The following is a 14,634-nucleotide window of genomic DNA, read 5'->3' on the forward strand; positions in this document are numbered from 1 at the left end:
TTAATCTGAAGAACCCCTTTATTATACAAAGAACCCTTATTCATGTATGTTTTTTCTTTCTCCTGTATATACATTATATTGCCAAAAGTATTTTCTTAGCTGCCTTCACGCGCATATGAATTTGAGTGACATCCCATTCTTAATCCATAGGGTTTAGTATGATATTGGCCCACCCTTTGCAGCTATAACAGCTTCAACTTTTCCCACAAGCATTAGGAGTCTGTTTATGTGAATTTTTGACCATTCTTCCAGAAATGCTTTTGTGAGGTCAGACACTGATGTTGGATGAGAAGTAGTGGCTCACAGTCTCCACTCTCATTCATCCCAAAGCTGTTCTACCAGGATGAGGTCAGGACTCTGTGCAGGCCAGTCAAATTCTTACACACCAAACTCGCTCATCCATGTCTTTGTGGACCTTGCTTTGTGCACTGGTTCGCAGTCATGTTGGAACAGCAAGGGGCCGTCCACAAACTGTTCCCACAAAGTTGGGAGTATGAAATTGTCCAAAATCTCTTGATCTGCTGAAGCATTAAGAGTTCCTTTCACTGGAACTAAGGGGCTGAGCCCAACTCCTGAAAAACAACCCCACACTATAATCCCCCCTCCACCAAACTGTACACTTGGCACAATGCAGTCAGACAAGTACTGTTCTCCTAGCAACCGCCAAATCCAGACTCGTCCATCGGGTTCGGATTGCCAGATGGAGAAGCTTGATTCATCACTCCAGAGAACACGTCTCCACTGCTCTAGAGTCCAGTGGCGGTGCTTTACACCACTGCATTTGACGCTTTGCATTGCGCTTGGTGATGTAAGGCTTGGATGCAGCTGCTCGACCATGGAAACCCATTCCACGAAGCTCTCTATGCTGTTCTTAAGCTAATCCAAAGGCCACATGAAGTATGGAGGTCTGTAACGATTGACTCTGCAGAAAGTTGGCGACCTCTGCGCACTATGCACCTCAGTATCCGCTGACCCCACTGTGTCATTTTACGTGGCCGAGTTGCTGTCGTTTCTAATTGCTTCCACTTTGTTATAATACCACTGACAGTTAACTGTGGAATATTTAGTAGCAAGGACTTGTGTTCTGATTGGCTGACATCAAAGAAATAATTACTTTAAAATGTGCTGTTGTTTTTGCAGCTTAGTTTCCATGTATGACTGGATCATGAATGGTACATTTTGAAGTTTACATGCTACATTTAAGTGAGGAACATACATTTTTCCATGATATTAACTTTTTAACAAACACTGGAAATATGACCCACATTCCACAGAGATGTGGGTTTGGCACAAGCAGCATCTCTTCAGTGGAAGACCCTCTGTGGGATGTAGTTCTAAATGTCACTGAACTGTAACCTAATTGCAGTTTAGAACATGTGGATTTGCAGAAATGAGGGACCAGTCAGATTTAGCCAGCTTATTTGGTTACGAAACATGAAATTGATGAATGTTGGCATCGTTCTGTGCAGTGTGTGTTCCACTTGGACCATGTGAGTCTAGCAGTCTGAATGATTCAACTAATGGAACAAGTCTTGAATTGCTGTATAACAAAGCAAAAAGGGTATGTAATATTCTCAGCATGCTCGTTATTTCTTATACTTTATGACCTTTTTTGGTTGGTCTATGTTGTAGGTTGCCAGTTTTTCTTCACAGCCTACTGATTTTGCAGGTTTTACCTCTTTGCTCTCATGCAATCATGAAAACATGCCCACATAAGATGTATAGGGTTATAGATTTTAACCCAGAAAACCATACACATTTAAAAAAGATGGTTCCCTTAAGTGTTCTTTAGAAAGGAATATGGTTCTGTATAGAACTTTGAACACTCAAAGAACCCTTTGCATGATTAAATGGTTCTTTTCTTCATGAAAGTATTCATCAGATTGATGGAGAACGTGTTTCAGATTTTTACAAAGAACCTTTTTGAAATGGGTTCTACAATGCACTACAAAGGGTTATTCTATAGTTACAGGCTTGACGTTGGACCATCTACAGCACAGTCTCCATTGCAAGAATGATTTATTGATGCAAAGTACCCTTTAATCATGCAAAGGGTTCTTTGCGTGTTCACGGTTCTATACAGAACTGTTTACTGTACTAAAAACTCTTGAAGCACCATCATTTTTAAGAATGTACACAAAAGACTGTCTTCAGAGAAACTTGAATTTATTTCAGGTATCAGATACAAGCAATTCACACGTACCATGTATACGAATCTCTCTCTTTCCAGAATTACTGGTTATACCACATTGTCAAGTGCTTCGGTAAGCTTGCTGGAAAGGCTTTAACCTTTTTAACTCCTTAGGACCACCGGTGGTTCCAAAATGCACTGTCATATTCTTCATAACTTTCATATTTCATAAGCTACATTCAGAAGGTGGGTGTCGTATGACGGCAGTAACTGTCTTCATTCCAGTTAAATAGATGGGTGATGTACTTCTTTTATGATATAAGAAACTGAACTCTCAGTTTTTTGTTCTACTGAAAGTCGACCCATTTAACCACAAATCTGGGCTATAAACTGTAAACAGGTGGCTTTTCTTCAGTGGACCACGGTGTCTTTGCTTGTTTAATTTTCGTATGAAAGTTTCAGGAATCAGATGCAGAGTATATATGTATAGTTCATACGTCACCAAAAGTGTTATGTTACAAAAGTTTGATTTTATGAGGTCCAATGCGTTTCTAGATGTAAAGAAAATAATGTACATAAATGCAGTAAATACTATGTCCAGTAAATTTTCTGCATCTTCAGAAGCCCCACTGTGTCATAAATGAGTGGTTCTGAGACTAAAGAAAAAAGAAAAGGGCCTTTTGCTGACAAGGTTCACTCTTCTCACAGGTTAATAGGTGCATGAGTGAGAGCACATGTACACCAAGTATAGCAAAAACAAGTACAGAAGTCTGTAACTGGCACCAATGGCTGTGGTAGCTGTGCAGCAGTGCTTAGCCGAACAGTTAAACTAGCAGCTCACTTTGCTACCTTATAAATATTACTTCACTGTTGACTTACTATACTGCAAAACATCTGTACTTGAAGCATTAGCTTCTTGGTTGGAGGCTGCCAACTGATATAGTATAGGGCATATTCATATTATTCTGTCTATAAATCAGGCTTTGAGGCAGCGTTAAACATTTGAACAGACTTTATCTTTGATTTTGAAATCTGAGCTGAGCTGGGATTCAAACCTCAATATCTGCTGTTGAAGTTATAAGTTGAAAATGCACTTTTTGAGAGAGATTCTTTTATAATATTCAGTGACACCATATTACCTTCAATAAATGTGGCATGTAAAGGTTAAGGTGAATGCTATGCAGAGGTGTCATTTGAGTTTAACCGGATCGTTTGTAAGATGCCAGGAATGTTGGACTTGCTCTCGTACGATAATCAGAAGGAACTGCAGTAATGTCTTCCTCATTTCTGGGTTGTTGTTGGGGATCATATATCCATATGTCAGCGCTTTTGGGGTGGTATCAGGATGTTACGGCATGTCTCAAGGATACTTTCCATTCATCAAAACAGCCTAGCAGAGACTATATTTATTTATCTATATCACCAACCGGCCGCAAGTTGGTCTTATGTGGCCTTGTGGTGAGGACGTCTGGAGTGTGGGAATGTGCACGAGTATGTATTTATGAAGCAGCTGACTCTACATATGACTTCCATGTTAAATGTATGTCTCACACACACTTTCATCTTAAGTCTCACTGCTTTAGCTCCTTGGCAGCTCTTATGACTCTGTATATGCTCCACATGACCTTCACCGATTGTATGTTCCGATTAAAGTGTGATGCAGTGCCAGTCAGTCTGTTTGTAGAAAACCAGATCTCGAAAACATGATTATGCAACACAAGAGGAATGAATTTGAATGGACAGTCACATTTGTTGCATCGCAAACTCTGCTTTACCTTTGGAACCACACCAACTGATTAATAGTGTCAGTTACTATTCTCTGAAATTCAAGCGTGTTCTATATAAGGCATTATTTAAAGTTTGTTTCAGATTGTAATATGATAACACTACAATTTTGATGAGAGATTATCTTGTGCATATGAACGACACATTCTTATCTACTTTGTATATCTGTTTTGATGTTTTCAGAGTTTGTACACTGCCAGAAATACATAACTAGCTTGAATAAGTTTCATATGAATAAGGCTCAAACTGAGTCTCTCTCTTTCCCTCACAGCCTCCCTGCCCTTCGTGATTATGAACATTATTTACCGGCCGTACCAGCGCGGCATCCACTGTGACGATGAGAGCATTATGTACCCTCTGAAGTCCGACACCATCACACATGGACTGATGGCCGCCGTCGCCATTTCCTGCACTGTTATCATTGTGAGTTCCCCCTCCGTCCCTCCTCTTCTAACCATTGTTCAGTGTCCTTTCTTCAGAGAGTGTAAAGCCATTTGTTGTAGAAGCTTGGCTTGTAATCCTAATGATCTGTCCATGCTCTACCCATGAACACAGCTTATTTCTCAGCTGTTGAGATCTGTATAAACAAACTTCACGGAATGCTAGCAAAAATTCATCAACCCAGTGAGGAAATTCTAGTGATCCTTGTTTAGACCAAGGGTCGGCAACGTGCGGCTCTTTTACTGCCCTGTTGCAGCTTCACAGCAGAAATAATCCTCCTTTGCAGTAAAATAAACTTCTGCTGATCTTTTATGATCCTGATACGTTTAATCTGCAATGAGAAACTGTCAGAGTCACAGAGCTGAAAGCATAATCACGTTCACTGGCTTCTTGTTCAAGTTTTCCTGTTTCACCAAACGATGCAGCAGTTCCGGCACTTCAGGCAGCATTTAAGGTGGAACGGAAAAATTCAAAGAAGCTGGAGAATGAGAAGCTGACTTCAGCCTTGTAAAAAGTCAAACATTTTATAAGAAACTCCTATTTTTTGGAAAAGTTTCCTGCCAGAGATGTGAGAAATGCGGCTATAGCTGAACTAAAGCTTAAAGCAGAGCAAAGTCTGCATTTTCGTTTATATTAAATTTGTTAGCCTACATCAGCACATACTGAGACATTTACAGCCCAGATGGTAAAATGGACATAAAAATAGGTGGCTTGATTTTTGTTGAAAGGACAAAATACCTCCTCTAAACATTTCGGTTACTGACCCCTGGGTTGTTTTTGTTTTTGTTTGTTTGTTTTTTTACTTGGGCAGTTCATAGCTATAGGCAATCTAAGAAGTTTGGAAACAGTGATCAATTCTAATGTTAGCTTACAGTATATTACAGTATATTAGTTAGTTTACAGTATATTACATTGTATTATATTACAGTAAAATATACAGTAGCATTAACAGTCAGAGGCCATTCCTATTCTAAAATCATATTTAGTTGTTGAGACTTCTGTGCAATTTTATATTAATATATTAAGTATTAAATATTTATATTAACTATTTTATATTCAACGTTTTGCCTACATTAATTACTTAATTACATGATGGCTGTTTTTACTGGAAATGATATAAATGAAGGGTGATTTCTGACTTTTATATCAAACCACATACATGATCTATCCTAAATAAGTATGATTTAGAAAATATTTAAGAATATTTTAGAATTGTTATTGCAAAAAATGTAGTTAACACCCAATAAACACCCTCTAAAGCTTGTGCAACCTCACAACAAAACTGTAAAGGAACCCATTTGTGGGACAAGATATAAGATAAGATAAGATAAGATAAGTTTACAAGTATAATTAGTGATACATAGACATCTCAGATTTCGGATTTATTTCTGTAGTAATAGATAATGAAGATGTTTTATACACTTTTTTTTCTTATTCTCTCTCTGTCACTCAGCTGTCATCGGGTGAGGCCTATCTGGTCTACAGTAAGAAACTCCAGTCTAACTCTGGATTTAACCAGTACGTGGCTGCCCTTTACAAGGCAGTGGGCACCTTCCTGTTTGGAGCCGCTGTGAGTCAGTCACTCACAGACCTAGCCAAGTTCACCATCGGACGTCCGCGCCCCAACTTCTTAACAGTCTGTGCCCCCAAAATCTGCAAAGGCTATGTGGCAAAAATCAACTGCACTGGTGACCCAGGTGATGTCACAGAGTCCAGGTAATGTATGGGGCTTTTGGTAAATGTGTGGTCAGGAAGATTATTTTGCATTTGCATTGTATTGGTAAAAACTAAATTTGGTCTTAAAATTCTAGGCTGTCCTTCTACTCAGGGCATTCGTCCTTTGGGATGTACTGCATGCTGTTCCTGGCGGTGAGTACATTCACTTTGTGTACCTAAGAAACTGCAGATTTCAAGGCAATCGGAGCTTTCTGAGAGCCCTTTGGGCACACTGTGTTACTGCTTTGTAAAGCTAACAGTACTGCAAGATCCAAAAGTAGAGCTGCTTGTTGTTAAAAATTGAAATGTTTCATTCCAAAAAGCATTATAGACCACTTTAAAATTTTTCCTTTTTTCTTTTCTCCATGATGTGGGGCTGGACGAGAAATATCAAATGCTATGTAGTGATTAATACCACCTTTATTAGAGAATTGTGTTTTCCCATTATATGTCAACTGTTACTCTTGTGAAAAACACACATCCAAAATTGTTACAACTGGTTTTACAGCATTTTGGAATAAAACTTATTAACTTCTTTACATCTTAAAACATCTTAACTTCGATATTGATTCCTGAATATCTTCTCAAACTCAATATTTTTTGTTATTTAAAGAGCATATATTACTTTAAAATTTTTAAAAATCTGTTTTTTAAATACAACAATAGATAAATATAAAAATTCCAGTTTACTAAAATGAAAGTTACATGATTCATGTCTGTTAAAACTAAATTTGTTGGCTAACGGACTTTTTGTATTGAAGGACAATTAATTTTTCAATACACTGTGGTACCATTTTTGTTACTTAGTATCATAAAGCATTTACATAAACACGTACTAATACAGGGTGATTCAAAACAATTCATCCGATTTCAAAATGATTTATTTCACTTGTAAATCATTACAGAACAATTCAGTAAATTGTAAATGGTTCAATGAGCATAGAGGTTTATGTAATTTTACAAGTGCTCAATATGAACCTCCTCCAGCTGTACGTACATCAACATCCATAGTCAAATTCATCCCACACTCGAATGAGCATGTTGGGTGTCGCTGGGTGTTTCAGTGCGATTTCAGAGATCATCCAGTGTTGTGGAACCAACAGCGAACACACTGAGCTGTTGGAGCTTCACTGCCCACGAAAATCTTGCAACGTTATGACGGTTTCATTCTTATTGAAGTGGAGAACGCAAAACGCTTTCTGCTCAGGGGTCTCCCATCTCCTCACAGACTGAAGGGGGAGCCATCTTCCAGTAACACTCAGAGACCCTATGACCCTCTTTTTCAATTGGTATATGATTGGTTCCCAGGGGCTTCACGGTTGTAAAATATGGCACTTTGAAATCAGATAACTTTTTGAATCACCCTGTACAATTTTTTTGTCTAAATACTTATCTCTCAACTATATTTTCTAGTATTTACTGAAAGTCAAATATCTCCGTATTTCTTGCCATTTGTCTTAATAGTCACCTTGCAGATCTGGTGAAACCTCATTGCTGCTGCAGCCTAGACACAGCGTCTTATTGTATTCTTGAATAATAAATATTAGTTTTTGAAATATGGTTCATAATAGTTTCTGGTAAATGAATAAAAACAATACTTGACAGCCTTTTGGATGTTGGGGTGCATCCAGTTTTTAATTTAAAAATAAGAATTTAAGAATTTAAAATTCTCATTTGCTGTCAGTCCAGGTCGGAAGGCCTAGAGATATGTAGGCCTATTTGTGAAGCCACTGAGAAAAAAAATTAATGCCTGTGCATTTCGTTATGCGTAAAAGGATGATTTTTATATTGATTTTAAAAATGTTTTTAAAGGATTCTTGAATAAATATTTGACAGAGAGCTCTGGTCATGCACAAGTAAGGGCAGAACTACACTGAAAAGTGCCCCTGAGTTAATAAAACCTTTTTCTCTTTCTCTTGAGTTGGGCTTTTTACCCCCTTCCGTCTCACTCAGTGATTCTCGTTTTTTGGTGTCACCAGTTTAATTCATATAATTGGCAGTTAAAACATTCCATTGGTTCTCCTGCTAATGGTATCATTAACCCTCTAATGTCCTCTAATGTAAGTGTGATTTTAAACGACTGTGTGTGTGTGTGTGTGTGTGTGTGTGTGTGTGTGTGTGTGTGTGTGTGTGTGTGTGTGTGTGTGTGTGTGTGTGTGTCTGTATATCTGCCATAAGAGGCCTTGGAGTTCTCTAATGCCAGCCATTACAATACATTCCAGCTCTAATTGTTCTCCTTTTTAAGACTTTTTTTCTCCAAAGTAAACTATATTTAGTATACTTAGATGTGCTGTGTACTGTTCCTAATGTTCCTACTTCAACTCAGCCGAAGTAAAAAGGAATGAATGACTTGCATGGGAATGGAATGGTTTAGAGATTTCCAGGATAAAACTGGTTGCACTTCCAAAGCTTTCTAAACCTGTATACAGTTGAGTAGAGAAATCTCTACGTACTAATTTTGATTGACATCCAGGAACTAAAACATTAAAACAAGGTAGAAATGTCTGCATGACCAGTTAATTTCTCCTGTTCCTCTCTCTCCACAGCTGTACGTGCAGGCTAGGCTGAGGGCCAAATGGGCCAGACTCCTGCGGCCCACCATTCAGTTCTTTCTGGTGGCATTTGCCGTGTATGTGGGCTACACCCGAGTGTCGGATTACAAGCATCACTGGAGCGATGTTCTCGTTGGGCTCCTCCAAGGGGCGCTAGTTGCTGTCCTTGTTGTGAGTATTCTGACTGTTTCTTTGAGAACCGTTCACAGCCCTCCATAAAAACAGCCGTGCTGAGCTAAAACGGAGCACTTTCATAATAGCACAAATTGTGTGCAACTACTGCAGTAAACTTGCTTTTTCACCTACGATGGTTCTACACATTTCTACACAAATTCTACACATTTTCATCTGAACATATTCCATTGATGTTATTGAAGAATAGAAATGCATATTTCGACTGCAGCACCTCCAAAACAGGGCAGTAATCTACTGTGAAAAAGATTAAGCTGATCTGAGTTCAGTTTTGCCCATTTTCAGGAAACACTTTTGGCTAGTGCTTCTGTTTTAATCAGTGGAACTAAATCATTCTCATGGAAATGGAATAGAAACCTGTGCTCTGCGTTGGTTAAACAAAAGGCATAGGTTCCTTACATCTGTAGGTAATAAGTGGTTGTAAGATTCCTCATTGAAAATTGTTGTGCCCAGAAGCCCAGTGATCGTTACACTGCAGTACTTTTGGGAAACTGAAGCCTGCTCTTTAGGGCTAGTTACTAATTTGTGTTTTACCAGCTTTAAGTTCCTTTCCTGGTAAGTTCCTTTTACCAGCTTTAAGTCTGCAGTCCATGTGGATTTTAAAGCTCTGGTTCAACCAAAATCCAAAGTTTTTCCCAAAAATAATCACAGTTCATCACAAATAAAGTCAACCCATAAGTAATGAAAGGTCATGTCCACCAATTAGCACAGTGTAAAGAGCACGCCTAAATCATTGCACACTTGCCTCAAACCATTGAGTTGTTAAGAAGCCTCAATTTTTGGTTCAACCATCGTTTTAAAAGGCAAGTATCTTGAAAAAGAGGTTGATATAGTATATATCACTATAAAAGTTTTAAAACTAGTCACTCCCCAGACTGTTCAGTTCAGATATGAAATGTAACCTGCAAAATCATCCTTACTTACAAGTAGACATTGAGGAGAGAGATAAATAAACATAAAATAGAAGAAACATAAGATATAGGCTGTTTTAAAGTGTTCCAAGTGTTGTTTGTACTGGCTTAAAGATCCTCTTTCACACTTCACAATTTCACAATTCACACTTTTCCTCTTTACCGTCTATTTAATGTTATTGCTACCACATGGGGTCTGAGAGTAACGTAGTTTCAGTACACTGTATTTCCTGTATATATTGTAGTATTGATGATAAAGCTGACTTGACTTGACTTTCTGGCCTCTCTCTCGTCCAGGTGCGATATGTGTCAGATTTCTTCAAGCGACATCCTTCAACTCAGTGCTCAAGTCCAGATACAGTCGAGAGTGACATGCTGGAGAGAAAGCCCAGCATTCAGGTGGGAGATTTGGAGCACAACAACCATTACGGCTACCACAGGCCTACATGAGACAGTTTGCCGTACCACTCAGACCTCATCTCCCACAAACCACTGAAGTGACTGGAGCAACTAGAGCACCACACCACCTACTGCGGTGGCATGCTGGCCTCCCTAAACACAATCTGCAATGATTCTTTCCTTTCTGTGTGTTTTTATGTGTAAGCAATCTGTCCGATGTTCAAAAACTGTTTTTAACATTTTTCATGTTATTACTTTAATAAAAGAACAGATTACAGCCTGGCCAATAAATTAGTTGACCGATAATGAGGTCCCACAGGTTGTATCTGCAAAAATTCCTGCAATAAGGCACCGATATGTATTGACTTCATTTATTTAGTGAAACAACAGATGTGTAGAAATACATTCTCATTATAGTTATATCTCAATATAGTTATTGAAAACCATAAAAACATGTAAAATGCAACTCAAACCCATAGCATGACGATAATTTGGGGTAACCCTAAAAAACTTGAAGAAAATAAGAGTTTAATTAATTGTTTAGAAATGAACAAGCTAAGACTTCTGGCTCCACCCCTGCCCTACAATATTTTTTATTATTTAAAGCTTCTATATTATTTAAGGATTTGGCAATCATATTTGAAAATGTTTACAGTTGAAAGCTGACAATCATATTTACTAAAGCATTGTTTAACCAGAACCATTGGAGTTTGTTTGTGTCAATTGATTTTATCACTTGTCACAATTTTTAGCTCCTTAAAGTTGATATTCTGTCAGTCAAAGAATGTTCATACAGGCTGGGCCCTAGATCAGCTATTTATGATCTGAAGATAAAGTGTTGAGGGTAGGAGCAAACATTGACTAGTGTACAGTGAGTTTTGTACAGTCATACTAATTTCTTCCTTATTTGAGCTGGAAATTGCTTTAAGGCAAAGGCTGGAGTTTGGTTTACATCACCCTTTCATCTTCAAATTAGAGTTGGGGGAGACATGTGGGCATATCCAGTGGAAAATGCTGTGCTGTGGTTAAAACTCATCCCCAGCTGCTCTCAATATTGCTGCAGTAATGGTTGCCATTCAGATTGCCGTCATTAAACTTTATGTTGGGCACCTTGGTTGCCTGTGTTGGTGGGCTAGTGAGCTGGACAGTAACATATAAAATTGATGGCAAAGATTTGTTCCATGCAAGATGATACCACTACAAGCCCTTTGAAATGCTATTCTTTTTCCTCTCTTAATCTACCTTCATTTATAATAATGCTGGTTTTTCATTTGTTTTGCACCAACTTGGTTATTGCTCATTTGAATAGCGTTATCTGGACAAGGTTTGTACCAAACAAAGGCAGTGATTAGTGTGTAGATGTCTATGTTTAGCATATTGTTTAGCGTGTCTCTTTCTGATAATGCACCATTTAGGTAAAGGTTCTGTTCTTGAAATGGCAGTTTGCCACACCTGTTGTCAAACCATTGGTACTTTTATTCATATTAAAGCGTAAATTAAATATTTTCCATAACAAACACTTAATATGCTCCTGATATCCATGTTCTTTATAGTTTTGTTCATTCACTGGCTCAAACTGCCTGTTTGTATGTGAAATCATATTTGACTTTGTGTCACATTCTGTTCTGATGTGAAACGTACTTTTACGTTGAATTTGCATGCAAATGTTTGCTGATGGGAACCAGGATTTGATGTTCCAGAGGGTACTTTGATTCAAATTCTTACATACCTATGTGAGCTATATGCCTTAAGTCAGATTGAACTCAAGCAGCGTCAAATGCTATCTGCAAATTTTGCTTGTGCTCTATGAATAATGGACATTATTATAATGGACAATTATGCTTGTATTCATTTACATTGCTTTGTTTCTCTTGTGCTCAAGTGCATTTATGTCCCAAAGATATCCGCCGAGCAAATGGTCAGCCTTTTTTTTTTTTCGATCGGCCTGTGCCTTCAGTTCAGCATTGCCTAGTTTTCAGTAGCCTTGCCATGTTTCCAGTAAAGTAGCCAGGCGTCAACCCAAATCTGAGACTGTACGAGAATACCTCTTTATGAGTGGACAGACTGGATTCGACACCAGAAGCATTCTCCATTAGCTGCATAGAGAGAGTCCAGGAAGTCTAATCTGTGTACTGGCATGATATTTTGGACTTCATCCAGTCAGAAAGAACTGACATGGAAATGCCTACTGTCCCTTTGAATAAGGATTTCTAAACTGACCTTGACATGCAGGCCATGCATAGAGTAAATACACATAGAACATTTTGTATGGAATGGGTTGATTTGCAATAAATAGTTGGTATGCGTGAAGTATGTTGTGTCTACTTCATCATGCAAACTTATGAAAACAAGAACAGAGCAGAGAACATATTGTACAACCACACCCAGCTTAAACATAAAACTGCAAATGAAAATATTTAGTTTTGCACAGAACTACAAATATAATGGAAATGTAATCCACCCATATATTTCAGTGGTTACATTTATAATCCAAATTCCAGAATGAAATACACTATATACACTTTTCCTAGAATAAGAATCTGTGATTATTTCTGGTCACAGTAAATTTCTACATTACTACATTGGTGTCAGATGTGGGCGTTTCACATCATTGTTTTTGAATTGGGGCAATATGACTGTTACTACATTTCAGACATGATAGTGGCGTGGTACTGTGTATGAGTAGAAGTACAAGTATTTGATTTCAAGAACATTTCAGTAAAGTACAAATCTTGCAAAATAAAACCCAGGGAACCTAAATCAATGTTTTCATTCTACATAGGTCAAATTTGCTCTTGTGGGTCCACCATGTACATGAAAAATATGTCCTGTTAATAACGCTAATGCTTGAAAAATAGCTAGTGTATTTTGCTAACATTGCCTTGATATTAAGTGGGCAGTCTTAATAACATAAGCATAAGCAGTGCCCTCACCGATTACAAGGCTCCTCCGGTCCACACAGCTTTAATAGTACTTTTGTCTGCTCTATGTTCAAGTCGGAGAAACTTAAAGTAAGAACGCTAAACTAACCTTTCAAGCTTAACTAAGCTAGCAAGAACGTCCGTTCATTCAGCTGGCCACACCAGCATTCCTGGATCTACATCCAGCAGTGAAAAAGTACCTTAGCAACCACCTGGTATAGCCTAGCAACTGCCTAACAACACCTTTACAACCACCTGGGATGCCATAGCAACACTTTATCAACCACCCAAAACCACCAAGCAACTAACAACAAGCAGAAATACCATAGTAACTACTTGGAAATACTGTATAAACTAAATTAAGCAATAAAAAAACAAGGAATTATGTAAAATAAACAAATTTATCAGAAGTTTCTAAAAGACCTATAGGCTGTTGTCAGCTCTAGCTGGTCTTCTTTAAGATCAGGCTAACTCAGAAGTGACACACATTGTAGAATTAATTTGATACTACTTTTACAGCCTTAGAAACAGATTCTGCTATACCATTAAAACATTTAAACACAGATTAATATATCATAATGTCTCAGTTTTTTAAAAGTATCATCAGCTCTCACATGGTCACAATCTATTGCTGTGACACCAGCATTTGGAACCTAAAGATCGCAAGCATATATCACCTAGATTTATACACCCTTCTTACTTACAAGGCCGAACACACTGTTAAGATCTACAGGTCTTTGTAGGTTTTTGATCATTCCGGACAGGTTTTTTGATTTATAGCACCCTGAAGTCGGTGCCGCCCAACGGGCGCCTCATTCAGAAACAGTCTTCAGCTGCATGGTCTTGCTTAAGAGCCGAGACAACTGGATTTACTTCTGGCTCTTCGACAGCACAAATCAAGCCCAAGTGCCATGAATGGGCATGAGCTCTGCTGAAATTTTTCTGCTGAAAAGTCCCTGGACCAAAGTAAACACAGTTTATATTGAAATAAACAGTAATCTTTGGAGATTTGTTGCCTTCTATATTTTGGCAGGCGAATAAGAAAATGCTGTCAGTTCTAATTTAAAAAAAAAAAAAAAATCTTATTTTTTCATGTGGTTTGGGTTTCTGGTTGGACAGTGTGAACAACACACAAGGCTACAAACACAGCTTTCAGGCTGAGAGCCACAACTGGTCAACTTTACAACTTTACTTCTACTGACAAGAAGTAGCTTCCAATAGGCAGGCAAAAGCACGGGTTAGAGATGAGGATGAACCAGAGGGCCTTGATTATTCAGCTGCAGATCATCTGTCAAATTTGTTTTCTTGATGTTGTCATGTGGTCACGGTCAATATAGACAAAGGCAGGGAGATCACTTTCAACAGCTAAGGCGACTGAACCAGCCTGCAGTGAATATGGTTTCCCTTATAGTTCTACTGGACCTCTTATGATACTGCTTACAGTATTGCTTACAGCGACATGGAAAATACAGATGTTCTGGTGACTTAAGTAAAAAAACACATCTTTAAAAAATTAATTAATATTAACAATTAATATTCATTTGCTGAATTTGACAAATTGAGGGGGGAAAAAATGTGGCTTCTGC

The 14,634-nt window shown here is 38.2% G+C and overlaps 1 protein-coding gene across 1 annotated transcript in view; it reads left to right on the plus strand.

Moving 5' to 3' along the window:
* The window catches only part of plpp2b (phospholipid phosphatase 2b), a 28,946-nt gene extending 16,509 nt beyond the window's left edge, over nt 1–12,437 (plus strand). Inside the window, exons 2-6 of the mRNA XM_017702268.2 lie at nt 4,188–4,339; nt 5,811–6,073; nt 6,169–6,226; nt 8,620–8,796; nt 10,026–12,437. Coding sequence (XP_017557757.1) covers nt 4,188–4,339; nt 5,811–6,073; nt 6,169–6,226; nt 8,620–8,796; nt 10,026–10,178 — 803 coding nt within the window. The 3' untranslated portion in view covers nt 10,179–12,437. The remainder of the gene's footprint in view (nt 1–4,187; nt 4,340–5,810; nt 6,074–6,168; nt 6,227–8,619; nt 8,797–10,025) is intronic.
* Nucleotides 12,438–14,634: the final 2,197 nt, after the last annotated feature.

This window comes from Pygocentrus nattereri, chromosome 15 (assembly GCF_015220715.1).
Source record: "Pygocentrus nattereri isolate fPygNat1 chromosome 15, fPygNat1.pri, whole genome shotgun sequence".
Taxonomy (NCBI): domain Eukaryota; kingdom Metazoa; phylum Chordata; class Actinopteri; order Characiformes; family Serrasalmidae; genus Pygocentrus; species Pygocentrus nattereri.